Source organism: Phyllopteryx taeniolatus, chromosome 8 (assembly GCF_024500385.1).
Source record: "Phyllopteryx taeniolatus isolate TA_2022b chromosome 8, UOR_Ptae_1.2, whole genome shotgun sequence".
Taxonomy (NCBI): domain Eukaryota; kingdom Metazoa; phylum Chordata; class Actinopteri; order Syngnathiformes; family Syngnathidae; genus Phyllopteryx; species Phyllopteryx taeniolatus.
Genome location: NC_084509.1, coordinates 4277319 through 4300438, shown reverse-complemented (window position 1 = coordinate 4300438; position 23120 = coordinate 4277319). Strand labels below are relative to the sequence as shown.

General features: G+C 40.6%; 1 protein-coding gene across 6 annotated transcripts in view; it reads left to right on the top strand.

The window, feature by feature from the left end:
* kcnab1a (potassium voltage-gated channel subfamily A regulatory beta subunit 1a) overlaps positions 1-23120 on the top strand; it is an 86140-nt gene that overhangs the window by 62166 nt on the left and 854 nt on the right. For 3 of the 6 annotated variants that reach the window (XM_061782250.1, XM_061782249.1, XM_061782251.1), the window contains exons 3-14: positions 4386-4423; positions 7629-7708; positions 8547-8591; positions 8900-8944; positions 10167-10210; positions 10309-10395; positions 13681-13766; positions 14088-14208; positions 14304-14398; positions 15625-15745; positions 18614-18702; positions 19340-22868. In XM_061782250.1, the coding sequence (XP_061638234.1) occupies positions 4386-4423; positions 7629-7708; positions 8547-8591; positions 8900-8944; positions 10167-10210; positions 10309-10395; positions 13681-13766; positions 14088-14208; positions 14304-14398; positions 15625-15745; positions 18614-18702; positions 19340-19429 (941 nt within the window). In that variant the 3' untranslated portion in view covers positions 19430-22868. Of the gene's footprint in view, positions 1-4385; positions 4424-7628; positions 7709-8546; positions 8592-8899; positions 8945-10166; positions 10211-10308; positions 10396-13680; positions 13767-14087; positions 14209-14303; positions 14399-15624; positions 15746-18613; positions 18703-19339; positions 22869-23120 lie in introns of those variants that run through there. The other 3 variants (XM_061782246.1, XM_061782245.1, XM_061782247.1) reach the window with 1 other exon arrangement.

The window sequence follows — 23120 nt, the reverse complement described above, 5'->3', positions numbered from 1 at the left end:
GTGCTTGTGTGTTAGCGAGAATGCTGATGACTTTGCACTATTTACTAGCTACCATTAGAGAGACTAACATACACACACTTGCATACCCAGATGTACTTTAATGTGAAAAAAAACAAAACAAAATGTTTCTCTCTGTCTTTTCTGTGGTGCTTCTGTCATCAATAGAAAGGAAACATTTTCATTTCATTTTCAACACCGCTTATCCTGGTTAGGGTCGCGGGGCGCTGGGGCCTATCCCAGTTGACTTCGGGCGAAAGGCGGACGACACCCTGAACTGGTCGCCAGTCAGTCACAGGGCACATATAGACACGGACAACCATTCACAGTCACAATCACACCGTCACTGAGTGGGAACTGATCCCACGCTGCCCGCTCCAAAGTCAGGCGAGTGCACTACTACACCATCAGTGACTAGGAAACAATGAAACTGTAAATAAAAATAAAAATAATCATTGTTACATTTGATCGGAAACATCCATCAGCCACGTCCTCTGCTTGTTTTAATCACAGGAGCAAACGTCTAAGCAAAGAAGACAGAACTTCCCTATACCTGGCCTCCTCCTCAAAGTGTAATTACAGCTTGGGGAGCACTGTGCCACCATTTGTTTTACTTGGTGAGGTGCATCGGTTGAAACACTTCACCAGAGAGATGAGTAAAAGTAGTAGATGTCTGGACCACTTCAACTTTCAATATTGAGGAGCACAAAGTCCCTTCCAAACGACTGAGCTCCTCACCAAATCTTTAAGTGTGCCTTGGAGACACACAAAGCTTGTGACCAAATGTAAGAGTCAGAATGCAGATTAACCAGTTAATGTCTTGCCTTTTGGTTCAACTATCTCTTCGTCCAGACACTTCACGAGCCACCCTTTCCACATCCCTATTTGAGCTGTGAAAATATATCTGATTTAAGCCTCCGGTGGCTGGAATATATCCCACTGGTTCACCGCGAGGCTTTTTACGCCAAGAAGTGCTATCCACCAGCTAGCTCACAAGCGAGCAGGCTACCAGAAGCTGAACGGAGCTGATGCCACGGACAGGCAGTGGGCTACCCCGCTGCGTCACCTCCTCGCTTGGTGTTGTATCAGTGTGTAGGTCTGCATAATAAAGACACCTCAGGGAAAGTGGACCATTTATTAACACAGCGGCCCTCGTCATTTAGCCTGTGGATCACATAAAATGAGTTGCATACCCACCAAATACACAACAGTTGGGAATTTAAATAATGACATTGAGCTGTTCTTTAAGTTGTGGCATCAAGGGAAGATGCATTTTCGTGGTGTAGGCATCATTGGGTTTCTAACTGCAAATTATATAGAGGGGGGCGGCGCACTCATGCCGATCTCCCAACCATGTGACTGGGCATGTGACTTATAAAATGGGGAGGGGCAATTCATGCCAGACACCTAAGTGCGTCACTGGGCACTCTTTTTGCCACACCTAAAAAATCTGGAAAATTGAAATGGTGAAAATGTTTAACGATGTATCGACACAATTCAGTACTACAGAGTTGTCAGACTTTACACATTTACAGCAGTTAACTTAAAAAAATTCTAATTTATTTAGAAAATCTCTCAATTCACTTTACTGGGGTCTACAAAGTAGAACCATGGCCTCAGGTTTTAAGGTAGTTTCTTACCCTCGTGGCTTCACACTGAGCTGAAAAACCACCCGAGCACATTTTGAAGGTCATAACACAAAGAAGCAATTAGGACCACATCATGCATATAACAGAGATGAGCTAATTGACTGGACCCTCTATTGTATCTGCCATTCCTGACAATTATATCCACAGAGATGATGAACAAAGGGCAATCACTGTAAACATTACTGCCAGCAATATAAACTGAGTTACTGATACAACTGCATCAGGAAACAAATATCTGATATCAATAGATCCCACATCAGCTACTCCTGGGGACGAGGTCTGTTGACTGCTTGGGCAAATAGCTCATGAACCTTTCAGTATGCCGATGAGCTATAGAGGTGGTTCAGTCTTTCACGACCAAGACCCTCCTGAATATAAGGTTCAAACATCAGTAGGACTCTCCTCCAGGTCTTCGAATTGATATCCCACTGAGACCGGGGAGGTGGTTACCCTATAGTTTGACAGCACCCTTGGTCTCCTCTCCAGAGATCCTTGGAGAAATCCTTCCACCAATCAAGTTTGAACCTGCCTTTTGACTTTAAATGCCTCCCAGCTTCAGGAACAACCCTCACAAAGTTATCAGGTTTACAATTGTTGCATAGCAACCTTGAGTACATCCACCGGCAGTTACCAGTGGAAAGGTTTGACGCTCAGACGAATTCAATTTCCATCAAAGAGCAAAGATTCTGTTGATCCCGTATGTGCAGTGACACTCGAGCGCTGCAGGGTTTTCATCCCACACTGAGCCTCCCACTCAGACACAAAGCAGCGACTGGACAGCCGCAGCAGTGATTACAATTCCACCGAACCCGAAACAGCTTAAAGGGCTGACACACACACACACCTGGCAGAAAAGTGTTCAGAACACACATTTCAGTAATGTGCAAAAAGTAGAAACGTACTGGAAAAACACTCCACTGTATAATCACATAATGGCTGTGGATAGCTGAGACAGTGAAGTTGCCATGGTTACTAATCTCAACAAGTTCTCAAATCAACCCCCATGCCAGTGATGATGATATTGATGTAATGCGAAGCACCTCTGCAGTTATATCGGAAGCAGCAAGACTAATCCCCATCTGATGAAAAATACCACAACAGATCCAAGTGTCATCCTCCGTAAGCTACAGTTAATCGGACCTTTGAGGAGCTGTTTAACTAATGGCTTCTGCTGGCATAAAGCAGGCTTGTGGTCAATTTATTACACGTTGTCATCCCTTGATGACAGTGGAGCAACAGAAGTCAACTGTGCACTTACTGTAAAAGAATTATTATGTGTGCGAGTGTAATAATAATTTAAAAGAAATACAGGGTGAGATTGCATTGCTATCCAGCCATCCATTTTCTATATTGTCGTCATCATTAGGGTTGCAGGTGAGCTGGAATCTTCACCAGCTGACTGGATGAGAGATGGGATACACATTTCCAGTTAATCACAGGGCACATAATAACAAACAATTCAGACCTATGGACAATTTAGAGTCATCAATAAACCTAACATGTATGTTGGTGGAATGTGGGAGAAAATTAGAGTACCCAGAAAAACTCATGTAAGCACAGAGAGAAGCTGGAGCTGAAATACAAACCCTGAATCTAAACTGAGAGGAAGACATTCTTTCCACTACAACACTATGCAGCCCTCTAATAATGTTTTACATTATTAGCTTTTGACTATACGGTACGTTTTTATTTTTAGGATTAGATAAATCATATAGTACCTTCCTTAGTTTTAAGAATATCTGACATGAGAGAATTCAAGTAGAAAGTCGCTCTCCTAGCCACAATTTTCATGCAGATCTCCTTCAACTGCCAGGTTTATTTTTGTTAGAAAAATATAACTTTTCATTTAAAAAAAAAAAAAAAATGTTACAAGGATGTCTAACCCAAAATGCTCAAGGTATCCAATATCATATGACAATACATGTTTTCTTCCTTTAGTCATTATTGACCATTATGAATTCTGCCACAAAACAAGTGGCAGTGCAAACGTGCCAGGATCAGGAAGAAAAAAATAAATCAATTGATCTTGGTCTGCTTGATAGCTAAAGGTTTGTTGTATAATGTATCACAATGTATGCTGTTTGTGTATGAATCTAATAAAGCACACAAGGCCTCGAAAAAGTGAAAAGAAAAATAAATAAAAAGGGAAAAAGTGTATAAAATAGGATGGTGGCAGGTCACCACTCTGAGAAGTTGCAGCAGTAGCGTCCTTATCTCTGTGAAGCAGCCTCAATCCCCTGAGTAACACGAAAGCCATGCAGCATTTTAAGGTTCGTAGCAGACACAAATTGGTGTTCCTGTCGCAGGCTGTTTTGTGGCACTGTAATATCCTCGATCACTGCAGCAGTTTTAGATGGGAAGTCGTTTTCGCCCACCACAGAGCTATTTTAATAATTCAGTGAGGGAATTTGCTGAGGAATTTGTCTCTTGCGCTGCTTGCGGTGGCTTAACCTTTTGTATGCTATCAGCATTGTTTATCCACTAATCAGCAGCACATATTCTGACACGTTCACACATTATGAACAATGCAAGATAGAGGACACTCTGTCACACACATGCATCACTATTACAAAGCGCTAACAGGCAGTGTTAAAACGTGGTGATCATTCATCACAGGACAAATTGTTTCTCTTGGGAACATGGCAGGCTTTCTAGTTTACTCCCACATGACACAGCTCACAAACGGACGCACATTACACATCTAATTCATACAATTGTCACTCTATATTTCCTCTCCAGGTACATGGGTGACGTTTGGAGGTCAGATAACAGATGAGGTATGATACATTTTCTTCTTACCTTTCATGCTTTTTTTCCATGTAAATAAGTACTACACACAATGAATGAGTAAATTAGCTTTGTCTATAACCACATTGTGAAAAATTGGTAGATGGTATCCAACCAATCATATGAGTTCAGTTTATCTGATACATCATTATGAACACTTGGCCAATTGTCCCATGCAATGAGATGCATCCGTCCATCGAGCCACCATCCACCGCGAACTTGCCGCCAAACAATCGCAGAGCACATAAAAAAAATAAAATAACAATAATTCACACTGACAATTCGTAATTTAGAGTCTTCAATTAATTTAACACCCATGTGTTTGCCATGTGGGAATTAGCATGTAACATGTAAACTCCACACAAAAAGGTCAGACCTGTGATTCCAACTCCAAACCTCAGAACTTCAAGGCATACATGCGAACCTCTAGTACACTGTGCTGTGCAAGGAGCAATACATGAACTTTATAGAGGGGGAAAATACAGCTTTTTGGAGACTTCTTTCTCATAATAACTGTGCAGAAATACAATATTGTCGATGGTATGGACCAATATCAGCCGCGTCCCGGGGCCCCCCTACTAGCCACCAGCCACCAACAGCTAGTAAGGGGCCTTATGTGGGGAATTCCTGCCATGTTGTTTCTACAGTATCTTAAGCAGTGTCATTGTTTTGTACTTATGGGTCAATGTCAGCCATCACTCAGGGCACCCTTCAGCTCGGGGCCCTAGGAGACTGCCTGGGTTGCCTGCCTTGTTGTGGCATCCCTGCAAGCATGCACACATGCACACACTCACGAACATTCACACGCAGTGACACACAAGAGTAAACTTATGTAACTATTAATTTGTCTTACCCTGAAGACTCAGTGCTACGGACTCACACATCTTCCTCGCAGCCATTATTCTCCAGTTCAGTGTCACTGGTCACACTTTGTCACGTTCACAGTTTTGGTTCCAACCTGGAAACAGAAACGGTATGCTTGGATGCCCCCCACAACACCAAAGGAAAATTGGTCAGGATAATCTTTCAGAAACATCCGAGAATCAGATGTTTGCTGACTTTGATCCGAAAGGGGAAATTTTTTTTTCAAATTTGTCTTGATTAGTATTGTGTGTCCAACCTGCTTCGTAGGCCGCCTTCTTTGGTTCCACATTTATGTTCACATTGACCGATCGACACTTTGGCTCAAGTCTGATCAGGTTTAAGGAGGGACATACACACAAGCCTTGTTAAACCTGCTGACAATCAGACATTTCGATGATCAGTGATGACAGTTCACAGATGATCATTGGCTCAACATGGTGGACTTTACTGTTGGCCTTTAATTAAAGATCATTTGTTTCTCTGTTTATAGCTAAGCACTTGGTCAGCAGGTGCATGAGTCTTTCTGTAATCCATTATGGAGAGTTCTCCAACCGAAAGGCTTGTCTAAACACATGGCTTATCTAAATAGCTTTGAAAAAATTAAAAACCAAACTATAGATTACAAGTTGACCCCTTCGAAGTAATCCCTCTGGAGTCGAACACATTTTGTCAGCCTTGTCTGACACCTCTTCATGCACTCCTGGAAGGAATCTTCTGGGATCCTCCGCAGCTCAGTCATCACGGCCATCTTGATGTCACCCATGTCTTCAAAGCAGTCCCCTTGAAGACCTCTTTGACCTTGGGAAAAAGAAATAAGAGCTCACACTGAGCCAGATCTGGGGAATAGGGAGGTTGCCCCAGCATGGTGATGTCCTTTTGGGACAGGAAGTGTCAGATGCTCACGGCATTGTGAGCAGACATATCGTCTTGGTAAAACAGCAACGAGTTGTTTTGCAACACCTCTCGTGTCTTCTCACGCATTCATTTGGGTTTGAAAATATATTTTGTGACACCAGTCCTGGAACCTTTCTGACACACTTTGCACTTTATCTTACTGGTATGTGCTGTGTAAATGTGTGCTGCGGGTTGTTCATGTTCCTGTGTTCAGTGGAAAGACACTTTATCTCCTAAATGTACATTCAGACCTTGTCACCATAGTACTGTACATCTTAAGATACTAGTATGTATGATTATAGTTTTAATATTCAGCAAATATTCAAAATTGAAAAGTTCATGGGAATTACTGAAGGAGACCTGCAAGGCTTTTTGAAATGTGGTTAATGTACCATCTATGCTTCCATTTATTTCTCAGCCCATTGCCCAACATACACTAGAGATAGTGGACTGATAGCAATAGTAATGGGGGGTACAGTATTAAAGCTGATCTTTCTGAGGTTTTGTGGGGCCAAAATTGTTTGTTGATGAATTCAGTTTTATGCTGCTCTTCTGGACAAGTTATGTTTATGCACCACTAAAATTCTTTTTTTGTTTTTATTGATCTGGTCTGGAGAACAAAGAGATCTGCTGTGTTTTCCCCCCTGAAGAAGCAGATGTACACAGTATACAGAACAGTATTGCTATTTCCTGTTCTCCTGTTAACTGGGTTTCATTGAAGCTTTTGAAGAGGAGATTAAAGTGCCAGGGAGAGTTGAGGTTGTGGTGAGATGACATCACACAGAGTATTTCATCATTGGCTCTCTAAAATTGATTTTTCAAGTTGCGCTTGTGTAGCTCCAACCACTCATGAGAGCAGTTTGGCTGCAATAATAACTTGTTAAGATCATTTTTTAGCACCCGTTTTTATGGACTCTTTTCATCCTCTGTCATGAACATATTTAATGGGAAGCCATTGAATTTTAGGGTTGATCCATTTGAAGTAATAACAATATTTTCTAATACTGCCACCACTAATCTACATTTAAATCTTTGGTTGAAGCCTTCCTCTGTTACTTGTTGTGATCATAATGTTCAACTCACCAAATAAAATACAATTATCACTGCATCTCTACTTAAGCACATGCAGGGATATTTTTTTTATTATTTGGGTGTATATTGCATGCTGTTTAATTTACTCACAGGTTAATAATAGTAATACATGCAGTATTTCTGATACACTCATATATGAAAGGGCACCTTCTTCCTTGGTGTAAAGACCAATTTGGGTACAGTGTCAGCCCTCCCAGTTAACATGGATATTTGACCTCTAAAGCAGTCAATAGCAGTAAATGTGTTAATGGATCATATTAATTAAAAAACTGACATTCAAGCTGCTTCTTTTTACTTACTATGAGTGCATGCTTTTAGTACTCAAGGTTAAATTTGTGATGCCAGGTTGCAGAGCAGCTGATGACCATTGCCTACGAGAGCGGGGTCAACCTGTTCGACACAGCCGAAGTCTACGCAGGCGGCAGGTGTGTGTTGTTCGAGTCTCTAAGGTTTTAATGTGCACTTCCCTTCACATATGAAGTTGCTCGTTTTATTACTCCTGAATACTGTCAACTGGAAAGGAGTTTTTTTTTTTATTATCAGACTTTGCTCTTATTAAACAAAAATAAATAATAGTAAAACATTCCAATACATGTCATTGGGACACTAAATAATAAGAAGAGCATCTGTCATTGACATGGCATGTGCTGTCTTTATTCTTGTAGTAGTGAAAAATTAGTTATTCTTTTGTTTTTTCCATCCATCCATCCATTTTCTGAGCCGCTTCTCCTCACTAGGGTCGCGGGCGTGCTGGAGCCTATACCAGCTGTCATCGGGCAGGAGGCGGGGTACACCCTGAACTGGTTGCCAGCCAATCGCAGGGAACATACAAACAAACAACCATTCGCACTCACATACACACCTACGGGCAATTTAGTCTCCAATTCATGCATGTTTTGGGGATGTGGGAGGAAACCGGAGTGCCCGGAGAAAACCCACACAGGCACGGGGAGAACATGCAAACTCCACACAGGCGGGGCCGGGGATTGAACCCCGGTTCTCAGAACTGTGAGGCTGACGCTCTAACCAGTCGTCCACCGTGCCGCCTCTTTTGTTTTTTATGTTTTTAAAATTGTCCAGGTTTTGCTCTCTGAAAAAAAATGATACAAAACGATTGTTTGAAATACCCATTATATAAAAACAAAAGCTAATACTTATTTTTTTGTATGTTGCCCATAAAAGTAAATTCTTTGAATGTCTTTGTGCTTCACCATTTTTTAGTAATCAAAATGTAATTTTGATCATATTTGTTTTGCTTTGCAGGGCTGAAGTGATTCTTGGAACCATTATCAAGAAGAAGTGCTGGAGGTAAATGACAATACTTTTGTATACAAGTTCAGTCCATCATGCCAACATTAAAAACTATTCAAAGAGAAACAAAACAACAACAAACAGCCTGTGAATGTCATATTAATGACGAGAATGCCACTGCGACTATACATAAACAATTAGTGTAGACATCAAAATATTTCATTTGAACACTAAAACGATAAGTTACATAGAGAGAAACAGAAAGATGCTGCATTGATCCTGAAGGTAATTTACTACTCAGCTTAAAATCACTATAACGACCATCTTTCATTGTTGTTTTCATTTTCTGTTTTGCTATTTTGTAGGAGATCCAGCTTGGTCATCACAACCAAACTTTATTGGGGAGGAAAGTAAGTGAGGTGTTAGAAAGTCTCATATTCCTTCTACTCTGATATAGTTTTTCTATAAACAGATACATAACTCTCTTATTAATATATATATTTTTTCATTTTGCATAACTTCATGTCACATTGTGGTGATAATTTGTTTACTTATGTTTACTTTTAACTTCTTCTCTTCTTCATTTGCCCACAGTTAAGAAATGTTTGCTTCTCCTATTTAGGATAAACTGTACTTACAGACTAACAAAAAAAAAAAAAACATAATATATATATTTTTTGTCACTGATGGTGTAGTGGTACACTCGCCTGACTTTGGTGTAGGCAGCATGGGTTCAGTTCCCACTCAGTGACGGTGTGAATGTGAGTGCGAATGGTTGTCCGTGTCTATATGTGCCCTGCGACTGACTGGCGACCAGTTCAGGGTGTAGTCCGCCTTTCGCCCGAAGTCAGCTGGGATAGGCTCCAGCGTCCCGCGACCCTAACTAGGATAAGCGGTGTTGAAAATGGATGGATGGATATATTTTTTTTTTTATTTAAATTTGAAAAATGTCATTTTTGTTCTACCCAACAGTTGGAAAACAGACAATTCGACTTCAGATGACCATTTGTCAATTGCGTGATGGGAGTACTGTAGTAGATAAAGCAAGTTATTGTATGCTAATAGTATATTTACACATAATAATTATATAAAAAAACTAACTAGTATTTAATCAATTTAGGTTATTAGGTTAGGTTATTAGATTAGGATATTTAGGTCATACCTAAATATCCACTAAACATCTATTTTAATTAAAATTTTAAAATCAATGAATATGTTTTATGCCCTGCGTTTGGCTGGCAACCATTTCAGGGTGTACCCCGCCTCCTGCCCGATGATAGCTGGGTTAGGCTCCAGCACGCCCGCGACCCTAGTGAGGAGAAACGGCTCAGAAAATGGATGGCTGGATGGATGGATAATATGTTTTATATTTATTTTATTGAAATCATGTCCTAGCCATGTTTTAGTTTCTTCTTCCTCTGCTACTTCAAAATCATCAATTAGGTATTTCTTGTGAATCTGCAGTGCCACAATGTTTTTTTTTGTTTGTAAGAATGTATTTTGAATGTTGTAAAATGTTTAATAATTTGCTAATGTATAACATAATTTATGCCTGTTCTTTGTGCTGCTATAGCTGGATTGACCATAATCTACTACTGTAAAATAAAAACGTTATTTTGTGTGTGCCATCAGAGCAGAGACAGAGCGAGGCCTGTCTAGAAAGCACATTATCGAAGGTATGGCTTAAACAAAATACCACGTGTTCGACTTCTAATAATGAAATAAGTAAGTACATTTTGTTGTATAAATTAACGCTGACACGTGTTCCCCTCAGGTCTGAAAGGGTCTCTACAAAGGATGCAATTGGAGTATGTTGATGTTGTTTTTGCCAACCGCCCTGACAGCAACACTCCTATGGAAGGTGGGGTAGCAACAGTTGGACACACCCATTAAACCACAATCACTTTATTATGTCCACACAATAACACTTATCCATCTTGGCCATGTAAATTTCCTGTGCATTTACACTCAAAACTGCCTTAAGAATGATCCAAAACTGAGTTTAGACAAGTTGCATTTATAGTTAGCTAGCTAACTTTGGGCTAGGAGCAGTGTACACCCTGGACTGGTCACACGCAAATCGCAGGCCACATCTAGACAAACAGACATTCACAGACATGTATTACTGTAAGTGTAACACTTCAAAAGGTATATAGAAAGTGTAAAAGTATAGAAAGTGTTTAGACTGTAAAAGTATGGTAGAGGTTAATAGGAGCATGGAGAAGATTAATAAGAATCTTGGGAGGTTCCTACAGCTTTAAAATATGTTTGAAAAATCAAAGAATTGAAAAATGCGGCACTACTTTGCAGATTTCACCTATTGCGGGGGTGGCTAACCGGGATTACTGTAAAAGTAACAATCGCAGTGGTTGTTTCTTTTTTTTGTAGTATTCTCTTGATATGTAGGGATGTAGCCATTGACAGACATGTTAATATATGGAATAATATTACAACTTGGCCAGACCGTTTAAGTTTAACTGCCATTTTCTGGTGGGACAAAATTGTCAGAGTCATATGACACACGGATCCAGGCAGCTGGTGGTAGATTGTTATGAATACTTATTTGGTGTATTGGCATGCCGCTGCTCAACCTTCTCACATGATATTGTGATTAAGTCTCAAATGCGCAGTGTGCCTTGCACACCTCCAACACACACACACACACACACACACACACACACACACACACACACACGCTTTTCCAGCGACTGGATGTTATGTGGACAATGACTGCAGTTAGTCATGGCAAATGAGTGGGTATAACGTTTATAGTGCGGTGATTAGCATTAATTTCTCTGTAGTAGCGCCTGCATCGCCAGATTGAATGTAAATACTGAGTATGTAGGACTTAATACTCTGATACAGTATGTATCAGGCTCCGTGTTTCAGGTTAATTAAATCTTATTACGACAAATAAAATGATAACAAAAATAAAAAAATCTAATTGGCATGTAAAATTTAAACCAAGTCACTGATGGTGTAGCGGTACACTCGCGCTTGACTTTGGTGCAGGCAGCGTGGGTTCAGTTCCCACTCAGTGACGGTGTGAATGTGAGTGCGAATGGTTGTCCGTGTCTATATGTGCCCTGCGACTGACTGGCGACCAGTTCAGGGTGTAGTCCGCCTTTCGCCCGAAGTCAGCTGGGATAGGCTCCAGCGTCCTGCGACCCTAACCAGGATAAGTTGAAAATGGATGGATGGATGAAATTTAAACCACAGGAATAATCATTTAAAAAAAAAATAAAAAATTCCGTTCAGATCACAATAGTGCCTCTCAAAACATCCATCCATCCATCCATTTTCTGAGCCGCTTCTCCTCACTAGGGTCGCGGGCGTGCTGGAGCCTATCCCAGCTGTCATCGGGCAGGAGGCGGGGTACACCCTGAACTGGTTGCCAGCCAATCGCAGGGCACATAGAAACTAACAACCATTCGCACTCACAGTCATGCCTACGGGCAATTTAGAGTCTCCAATTAATGCATGTTTTTGGGATGTGGGAGGGAACCGGAGTGCCCGGAGAAAACCCACGCAGGCACGGGGAGAACATGCAAACTCCACACAGGCGGGGACGGGGATTGAACCCCGCACCTCAGAACTGTGAGGCTGACGCTCTAACCAGTCGGCCACCGTGCCGCGCCTCTCAAAACAGACAAACATATTAAGAGAAGTCTTTTTTTCCCCACACTTCATGTTTCAAATAAATTGCCTCTTTTGTGCTATTCATAAGTTATTGAGCATATTTGGAAAGGAAGAAAAAGAGCACTATCTACTGGATCGGATGGTTTGACTGCACATTTACATCTAACACTGTCAGTTTTCTGGTCCCTTGCCTCTGCGCTCTATCCTGTGTATTTCAGCACACAGTTGTTTACTTACAGTATGTCCTGTTGTCTGATATTATGCTATGTAGACAAAAGTATTGAGACATCTGGTTTTTACACCTGAAGAAAGTAGTAATAACAGCTTCTACTCATCTGCGAAGTCTTACTGCAATATTTTGGGGTGAAGGATAAAAATCTTTGTTTAAATTCACAGTTGTTTGATGGCATTGAGTTCTGGGTCCTGTGCGGGGCGGCAGTAGCTTATCTGTAAATTTCTGGGCTTTGAAGCCAAGAGGGTCACAGGTTCGTACTTCTTTCATGCTGACATCCCTCCTTCCATGCCTGCAATGTATTTCATTTGGTTCACCGTGTGGTGTGAAACACAAAATATACAGCACAGTACAAGTTGAATTTCCCTCGATTTCTTTTGTAGAATTAAACCTTTAGTCCATTTTCTAAAGTTCTCCTTGTCTTAGTCTTTGTGCTTCCATCCTATCTGTTCCCTAACCTTCGTGTGACATTGCTTTGCCCAGAACGAGTAAAATAAGTGTGATGCTATCACTGAGGGAGATTGCGGTGTAATTAGAGTCAGGCTGGGGTGATGATGAATGGCCCTAATGACAGTCCCAAGTCTGAGATTTTGTTGGCTCCTGCTGTCAGCACTGTTTGAAGCTAATTGCATCACTAGACCTGCGGTAGGCTTAAACATAAGCGTCAGTACGTGAGCTTGTTGGGTTGGTGGATTGGGATCAGTAATGAGTTGTCAGAAAACTACATTCAAAAATGCAGACGTGCGTGTGTGTGCTATCCCGTCTGTATTTAGTTGTTGTTGACTTATTTCTTTTTTTTTTTTAGAGGCGATTCATTTGTAGACACATTACTAAATTTCAGTACTATTTATGCAAGACCAAAATGAGATTTATCTCCAGCCAACAGCCTATAGTGTGTATGAAACATACAGCAAAGAAAATACATGCAAATGAAAAACTTTTTTCATAGCAATAAAAGGAATTGATGGACATATTTTAAAATCCTTCAGTGATTAATAATTTTTAAAACACACACACACGCACACAAAAATTACTCTCAACACTCAGGGGTGGGGGGGGGGGGGGGGGGGGGGGGGGGCGTGTTGGGGGTGGGGGGTATTCCAAAAGCCATCAGTGAAAACAATATTTTGGAAGTATGTTTAAGTCATCAGTGATGAATATAATCAAACTTTATTACAAATTTAAAACACACTCACAGACTCATTTTAAAATATTATCCCACCCTCATTGCATCTACTGTAACTGATGATTTGCGTGTTTATGTGTGTTCGACAGAGATTGTCCGGGCCATGACCTATGTGATCAACCAAGGAATGGCAATGTACTGGGGAACGTCTCGGTGGACGGCCATGGAGATCATGGTAAGCATGGGGGGGAAATACTACATATATATATATATAAAACAAAAGATTATGTAATTCATGACAATTCAAAAATATCCAGCCTTGACCAAATAAGTTTTTGAATATTGACTTATTGACTTTAGTTAACATTTGAATTAGTGCCTGATTGCCACCATTTGATTAGCCCTCTCTCATCCATCGCCCTTCTCTTGAAGTCTGCCCCATCAGGGTCTGTCCTCCTTTAGTTATTTCCCCCTTCCTTATCTTCTATAGTGACAAAGAAGCAGACTAATGAATCCATCTGGCGTCCCAATTCTTGGTCCATCTTTGTTCTTGCAGGAGGCGTACTCGGTGGCAAGACAGTTTAATCTGATCCCTCCGGTGTGTGAGCAGGCGGAGTACCATCTCTTCCAGAGGGAGAAAGTGGAAGTGCAACTGCCTGAACTCTATCACAAGATAGGCAAGCATTCTTTGCTGTCATCCTGTCATATTTGCTACTTCCAACAATCCTTCTGTTGACATAAATTGTCATGTTTGTTGCCTCCTCGACTGCAGGAGTTGGAGCGATGACTTGGTCACCGCTGGCGTGCGGCATCATTACAGGGAAATATGAGAACGGCATTCCTGAATCTTCCAGGGCTTCCATGAAGGTATGCACACTAATTACATGTATGTGTCTTGTGTGTTATTGTGAGGCAGTGCTTTCAGGTAGTGTTTATTGGGTCTGCCTCACAGTCAAGTGGTCCTGGGTTTGAATCTTGACTCTGACCCTCCACGCTGGAATTTGCATGTTCTTGCCGCGCTTGCATGGGTTTTCTTCACTACTTCGGCTTTCCCCCACATTCCAAAATGTTAGATTCATTTGACACTAAATTCCTCGACATCAGGAGTGTCCAAAGTCTGTCGCAGGGGCCATTTGCGGCCCGATGCTTATTGTAATAATAAATATTAAACTTGGCCCTGCAGCAGAAGGTTAGGAGGGAAAATGAAAATGTTGCAATATATCAAATATTTTTTAATTACAAAAACAAAACTGTAAAAAAAAACTTTAATCTAACAAGTACACACTTTTTAGATTACATTAAAAACGAATGAAATTTTAATGAAAATGTTAGTTGTTTTTTTTAAACTAAAATACAAAAATGTTAGAAAAACTTCTTATTCAGCATTTTTAGAAATATTGGCTATTCTTTTTATTCCAAAAAGGAAAAAAAAAAAGGAATAGTTAAACATTACAAGATACAATATCTCACATTTATTTAAAATAAAATATTTAATTACATTTTGAATGTTTTTAAGATATCATATTAATACTAATACCGTAACTCTTTGCTTTGTCACCGATAAAACAGAGCTTCAGTTGATGAGTTTTTTCCCCCCCCCAATAAATGTAACTGTTTAGTATATGTTTATCTTCATCGTATTGGATTGATGTTAGCATGTTTCACAAACACAAGATGAAGTGGGCTTCCTGCTCCTTGCATGTACGTATAGTATGTGGCCCTCCGTGGAGAACATTTGGATATCCCTGCTTTAAATTGTCTAAAGCTGTGAATGTTAGTGTGAATGGTTATTTGTCTATATGTGACCTGCCGCTGGCTGGGGACCAGTCCAGGATGTACCCTACCTCGTGCCCAAAGTCAGCTGGGATAGACTCTGGCTCAGCGTCCAACCCTAATGGGAACAAGTGTTATAGAAAATGGGTGGATGGATTAATCCCCAAAATTTAACAGAGCATTAACATAATTGTAGCATTTTTGTTGTTGTTGTTTTTTTATCCCACGCTTGTTAAAATATACACACAAGAACAAGGATGTGAGTTCACATTTAAACCCTGTCTTTGCCTTTTCTCGCTCTCTGTCTTTTGCTGCACTAGTCATATCAGTGGCTGAAAGAGAAAATAGTGAGCGAAGATGGACGGAAGCAGCAAGCCAAGCTGAAAGAGCTCAACCACATTGCAGAGAAGCTGGGATGCACGCTACCTCAACTGGCTGTGGGTGAGTGAGACTTCCGTCGGTCTCCTGCACTCGTGATTTCCACCTTTACTGTACTAAAGGCGCCAAGTAAACAAGAAAAGCCACATGCATACAGTATGTGTTGTCAAATACACTCCTGTAGATAGTGACCTGACTCAGAAGCAGTCCTGGTCTAAATGGCGCCCAGTGTGCGGGACATCAGTTGTGCCCCCTTGGCCTACTGTCAACGGAGGATTCCGGCCAAATGGCCCATATCAGAAATTATGCTCGGATGATTTACTTGCGAGATTTAAGATTCATGTGCTAGATGGTGGCAGTGAATTTAACACTTTTCATCAAGCAGCAGTTTTTTATATTGTAAACAATTCTTTTTTTGCCTTATATTAAAGTCCAACAGCGTAATGCTAACACACAATGCAAAAACACCATAGACAGGCTAAGGAAACTAGTATTATTACTAGGGATGTCCCGATCTGATCTTTGATATTGAAAATCAGTCCGATGTCTGCAAAAAAAAAACGAGTATCGGACCCAATCAGACCTGATCTAAAATATCAGATTATACCACTCTTATTCAAGCAGTCCATTCCATGCGGCGCTCCAGCACTTTTATCCAGCAGCGCCCAGAAGGCGTGCAGTGCCCAGGTGATCAGAACAAAAGGTTACTAAATTGCTGGGAAATTAAATCTGACGCTGTCACTGTGCTCTGAAGGTGCAGTTTTCCGAAAGGCAGAGTGTGCTCCATTTTCTATGACTTTACGAACGAGCGTGTTGGTGCATTGGCAGTTTATTGACACTCCAGTTGACGTTCACTGTAAAACTAAACATACATAACAAAAGAGTTACAACTATTGAAAATTCAAATACATCACAGGCTTCGTTTCTTTCTTCGTTTTTGTTCACAAAAATTGCTAGCTCAAAGCTAACACACAATAAATGGAAAACACCGTTGACGAGCTAACGATAATGACCACTGAACTCACGGCACTTTTATCTATCAAAATAACTAACATTTGTACACAAATGCAGTATAAGCACTTACAAACAGGCAAGATACCAGTAATATTATACATATATTCACGGTGAACGACTGGTTAGAGCGTCAGCCTCACAGTTCTGAGGACCGTGGTTCAATCCCCGGCCCCGCCTGTGTGGAGTTTGCGTGTTCTCCCCGTGCCTGCGTGGGTTTTCTCCGGGCACTCCGGTTTCCTCCCACATCCCAAAAACATGCTTTAAGTGGAGACTCTAAATTGCCCGTAGGTGTGAATGTGAGTGCGAATGGTTGTTTGTTTGTATGTGCCCTGCGATTGGCTGGCAACCAGTTCAGGGTGTACCCAGCCTCCTGCCCGATGATAGCTGGGATAGGCTCCAGCACGCCCGCGACCCTTGTGAGGAGAAGCGGCACAGAAAATGGATGGATGGATTCTTCAAACTTTGAAAAAGGAGTTATAATAACAATATTCGATTGTGACTTCTTCTACTTTCTTTGTGACTGCAACTGTGTATCTCATTGCGTGCACCACACTGTCGCTCGGAGATCAAGACGTGCACTGCAGGAACAGTGATTGTCAATAAAACTCAACCCCAGTTATTTCAAAAGTGTATTGCTGCACAGAAAGCAAATGGCGTTCCCACCATATACTAACAGTAAAAAATAAGTAAAACTTTGTTATTTTGCACTTTAAAAGTAGAATTTGAATTTATAATTTGTTGCGATTATTTTTCATGGTTTTCTCATTTATTTCTTATTTAATCTATGCAAATGGAGAATATGCTTATGTTTAAGTTAAGCAGTGGTTATGCTGCAATTTAAATATGTATTTTTCTTATTGGTTTTATTGACATTATTATCAGTATGTCCCAATATCATTTTTATTTATTTTATTCAAATGTAGTACATTCCTGTGTTTAAAGTTACTTTATGTAACCCATTGGTTAATAATAAATGGGTCCGTTTTTCTCATCCCTACTGTTGCTGACAATTGTTCTCTGTTTGAGTAATATCACTTCATCAAGCCTTTTACTTTTTAAAGTATGTATGATTATTGCTGATATCAGATCGGACCGACATCGGTATCTGCCAAAATTCAAGGCTGCAATATGGATATTGGATCGGAAATTTAAAAGTTGGATCGGGACATCATTACCCTATAAGCAATGCATACTTGAACACAAACAGTGCAGCTATACATGTAGACAGACAGTATAACAATACTCACAGGCATACATTCTTTATTCTCTGCAAAAAATGACGAATATTACCACAGCTCACGGAGCAGTTGATAGTCATAGTTTGTATCTGATCGTATATATTATAGTGCCTCCTGGTGGTCAAGATGCACACACCAGAAGGAACAGCACAATGAATTAGTCATAATGCCTAAACTGTTTAAATGTTTCCCTTCAATTTGATTATGGTATTACTATATGCTATTAGTACTGCACAGTACTGTACAGTGATATTTTCATTATTATTTATTGGTGTTTTATCAGGGGCTTCAGCAGATTAATGGCATTTCAATTCATTTAAATGGGGAAAGATGATTTGAAATATGTGTTTTGAGTTACGACCATGGTCACGGAACAAATACAATTCTTACGCCAAGGCACCGCTGCACTTTTTTTTTTCAAGGTTAAGAGAGTGCAGACCTCCCTCAATGTTCTAATATTTGATCTATATTCTAAAAAAAAAAAAAAACACATCTAAACCAGATAATTGCACTCAGACAATTATGAAAAAAACATGCAGATGATTGGTGGAGGTAATTCTATTGGGAAAAAAAAATCTACTGTAACTTCAAGACAATAAAATTAAAAGTGTGACACCCAGTGGTAAGCAACAATGGATGCTGCAGCATCTCACGCTTCCACCTCGTCCTCTGTCTGCAGCATGGTGTTTAAGGAATGAAGGCGTGAGTTCAGTCCTGTTGGGAACATCCAACCCCGAGCAGCTCACAGAGAACCTCGGGGCCATACAGGTGAGAACATGCACACATTTTTGCACATTGACCACAACATGACTGGGATATATCCCAATGAGTCGTCGCAGGGCTTTTCCACGCTGCGACAATGAGGCGCTCTAAAGTGGCCGCGCAAGCCCGAAGCCACTCTCAGCACGTTGACTGTCACAGCTGACTTTCCTTTCTCTCACCCTTCCGCCTTCTCTCCGTGACGTGCATGCACTCATGGCCAATAATGAGGTGCTCTAAAGCGGCCACTGGACTTGAAGGGAAAATGCAGTTTCGGACTGTTGGCATAGCTAGTTAGCTAACTGAACATTGCAATTACGCTGGATAACGGCTGATGCAAACAAAGGCACTCAAGTTCTTAAATAGTGGGGGAGGGGTGACTTACGCTAGAATCCAAAGTGTGTCACACTGCACCATTTTAGCCAAACCCAAAAATTAACTGAAAACTGAAATGGTGAAAAAGTATTACATAGTTCTCAGTCCATGCAATTATCTTCAAACATGTATTATGTATTTAGAAACATATCTCTAAATTCACTTCACTGACTACATTTTGTCAACTCCACATTTTACAAGCCTCATTTGAATCAAACTTTATTTCTGTACATTTCTCACATCTTCTTGGTGTCATGTTTCTCACGTCCAGGTCCTTCCTAAGATGACCTCTCACGTTGTGTCTGAAATCGACCACATTCTGGGCAACAGGCCGTACAATAAGAAGGACTACCGCTCCTAGATCTTGCTTGTAGGACCAGCAAGAGGTCAAGTTCTCCTACAGACTTGCCATACCGCTATCATGGACCTACTGTGGCCTGCCTCAGACTGGAACAGACCCCGCGTTGCATGACATGGTCTGTCTGAGCCGTCCTGCCGGGTTCCGCGAGGCTCATTCGGGTGCGAACCTGTTCAGTCTCTCTTTGATGCTTCTAGTTTACCTTAGTCCACGTGGCCTGTTTAGCACCAGTCCTGACACGTGGCGCAGCCTGTTAAGTACAATATGTCTAAAGCAGGGGTGGGCAAACATTTGTGCTCCAGAGCAACATTAAAAGTTTAAGACTCTCCACACTTCGCTTTGTAGCCACAGGTACAAAATTATCGTATTATAGTAAAACTATATATGTATATCTACTACTGTATATACTGAATTGGTATTGCGGCGCCCGTCTGGATCTTGCGTCGTACCTGGAAATGGAATTTTGTAGTGAAAGCTCTTGTGATATTTTTTGACAGGTGATATTAATTTTTTTTGGCCGTTACATCTGCGACATTGCAACTGCCTTCATCTGATGGTCGACCACTTATGAACACTAGCTGCAGAACCATGCAAACTGCGCGACAGCTCAGTCGCGTTTGTCAGCGTCGCTCAGTGTGTGGTGGGCAAATGGGCCAGAGGAGGAAAAATGTGAATGTAAAATTATCTAAAGCAAAACAGTTTATTTTAATAATAAAATAATAATTCATGCTCATTGCAAAATTCTATTATTAATAATTAATTAGTGGTAGTGTAGTGACACAGATGGCGATTCCCAGTCAGTGCCCCAATACCCAGCCACTGCTAGTCCCAAGTCTACTTAAAAATTGCAGGGGTTGTGTCAGGAAGATCATCCAGTGTAAAACCTGTGCTAAACAAATCATGTGAGTGACTCACTGCGGCGAACCCTGATGGGAAAAGTTGCAACATAATTAAATCAATTGTCATCGATGAACTAATTTTTGAATTTAAAAAAATGCACATCCATCCATCGTCAACACCGCTTATCCTGGTTAGGGTCGCAGGGCGCTGGAGCCTATCCCAGCTGACTTCGGGCGAAAGGCAGACTACACCCTGAACTGGTCACCAGTCAGTCACAGGGCACATATAGACACGGACAACCATTCACACTCACATTCACACTGTCACTGAGTGGGAACTGAACCCACGCTGCCCGCACCAAAGTCAGGCGAGTGCACCACTACACCATCAATGACAAAAAAATGCACATGTAAAATATATATATATATATATATATTTTTTTTTACTTTTACCAAATTTGTTTATTTAATTTACAATTAAATGCATTGAAAGGACTTTAAATAATGAATTAAGACATTTTAATTAACCAATTTATTTCCGGGGGGGGGACAGCTATATTAATGGAACAAATATTACTAGACTCTTGATCATGTAAATGCTCAGTGGGTTGGACTAAAGAACAGTGAGTTGTATGTGTCCCACGAGCCATACTTTGCCCACCCCTGCTCTAGAGCGACCTCAACATGACGAGCGGCACATCAGGAGCGTTTCAAGAAAAAGTGCCTTGCTTGAGAGCAACTTGCAGGTCCAGTAGGGGAGCAAGTTAAGCCTCTTCCACGCAGAGACGCCACGAAAGAGCAGCATTAGAGCCAGAACAGAGGAGCCTGCATTTCTACACCTTTGCCTTTCACAGAACAGAACTCTGCAAAGCAAAATATTGACATTATTGTGTGTGCATTCACAGCAATTAGGCATCCAATCAGGCAAACTTACAGTGGATAGAAAATGTCTCCATACCCGTTCAAGACAAGTTATTTGTGATCATCTTTTGGGGCTGTTTTTCTTCAGCTGGAACTGCATGGGGCCTTCGTCAAGGTGGAGGGAATTCTGAAAAGTTCTAAATACCAGCCAGCGTTAGCACAAAGCCTTCAGGCTTCTGCGAAAAAGTAAAACAAATATTTGGGGTTAATCAGGGGCACTTTACATGTTGGCAGGTGTGTGCTGACTCCCATTCAAGTTTGAATGTGATTTGTTATTTCTGAACACAGCCACACCTCATTATCTAAGTTGTTTATTTTTATTTACCCTCTCATAAATATTTCCTCTTTTTTTTTTTTTTTTTAATTGAGTTGTAGTCATAGGTCACATTAATGGTAGAAAAAGTTTTGTAATGATTTGTCTTCGCCTCATTTTTAATAACACAAAAAATAGCATTGGATAATGGGTGTGTAGTCTTATTTATCCATTGTATGTGCCTAAAAAGAAACCTTTTTGAACACCAAAAATTACTTTCAATACAACACAGGCGAGGCGAGCTCCGAAGGTGGAATATTTATGCCTTTGTGCATGTAGAGAAGTGACAAGGTCTTTTACAGTCAGTGTGAAAGGGGCTTTCATTTCAGTGTTACACTTCCCACTTGTTTGCTCCCAAATGACTCAAACCCACTTAGCTCATTTCACATTGGTACATTTTAGCAAAAGTCAGCATTGTTTTGGATGCAACACATCCATCAGGAAAATGGTTGTAATAGCCTATGGAACAATGGAGATAAAAAAAATAAATAAATAAAAAAAAATATATATATATACATATATATATATATATATATATATATATATATATGATACTTTTACTCCAAAATACCTAATTGTGTACTACCTATTAAGTAGATTGACAACAACTCTGCTATGTAAGCCTAATATTAACATAATAGATACAAATTAATGCATGCATGGGTTCTCTGTTGCTTGGGTTCAACAAAGCACACAATTAAACCGTATATTATCCCCGCCCCTTAAAAAACGGGGTTGGGGGGGCTCGCTCCAGTTCCCCTTGGCCAGATGGAAAGATGTCGCTCCCTTGTGGTCAATCGAGGAATTGAAGGACAAGAGGGAAAATAGTGCTGCTCTTTCCTTCCAGGTGCATTTATTTTCATATATTTCCCCATTTTGTTTTCTGCCGATCAGCGAATACTGCATTGCAAATGGATGGAACAAACACAGCTATTCACGTAATAATTCTTACTGATTTCATGTAAAATGGCTTACAGGCACAAGTATTTTGACATGTTCTAAAAATATTCCTTCTGAGGGACTGTAGCGGCATTTGGAGCCGTAGTTTAATGGGATGTACAGTATTATAGAATGCTAGGGTATGCCTTGTAACATAACAAATATCCGGAAGGCTCGTGCATTTCAGAACTGTATATGGATTGGTTGATTTATGAGTATGATGTAAATAGTTATTTTTCAAGTTGCATTGTTGAGTCACTCATTCTGAAGGACAAGTACATTTCATCTTCAACAATAAACAGCTCAAACCAAGTATTTGATTTGCCAGATTTTGAGGAGAAATGATTCACCGACATGTTCCAACTGACTAAATGGTCAACTCTGCTCTGGTGGTTGCTCTCGTGGGGAATAAAGCATAACATAAGTCAAATTACATCTTGTTCTTTATATCGGCACTTCCCAAATGGGTCTAGAGCCGTAGCTTGAGGGTCCATGAAATAATTTCCACATTACTGTATGTTGTATCATTTAAAAAATAAAAAATACGACATAGTACCTACATATGGGGTCATACATACTGCATAATGCACCAATAAAACAAACACTCTCTTACTTCTCCCTACCTTAGCTTTGGGCCAATTATAAGCTCTGATATGACTGCAATATGTCATGTAAAGATGGG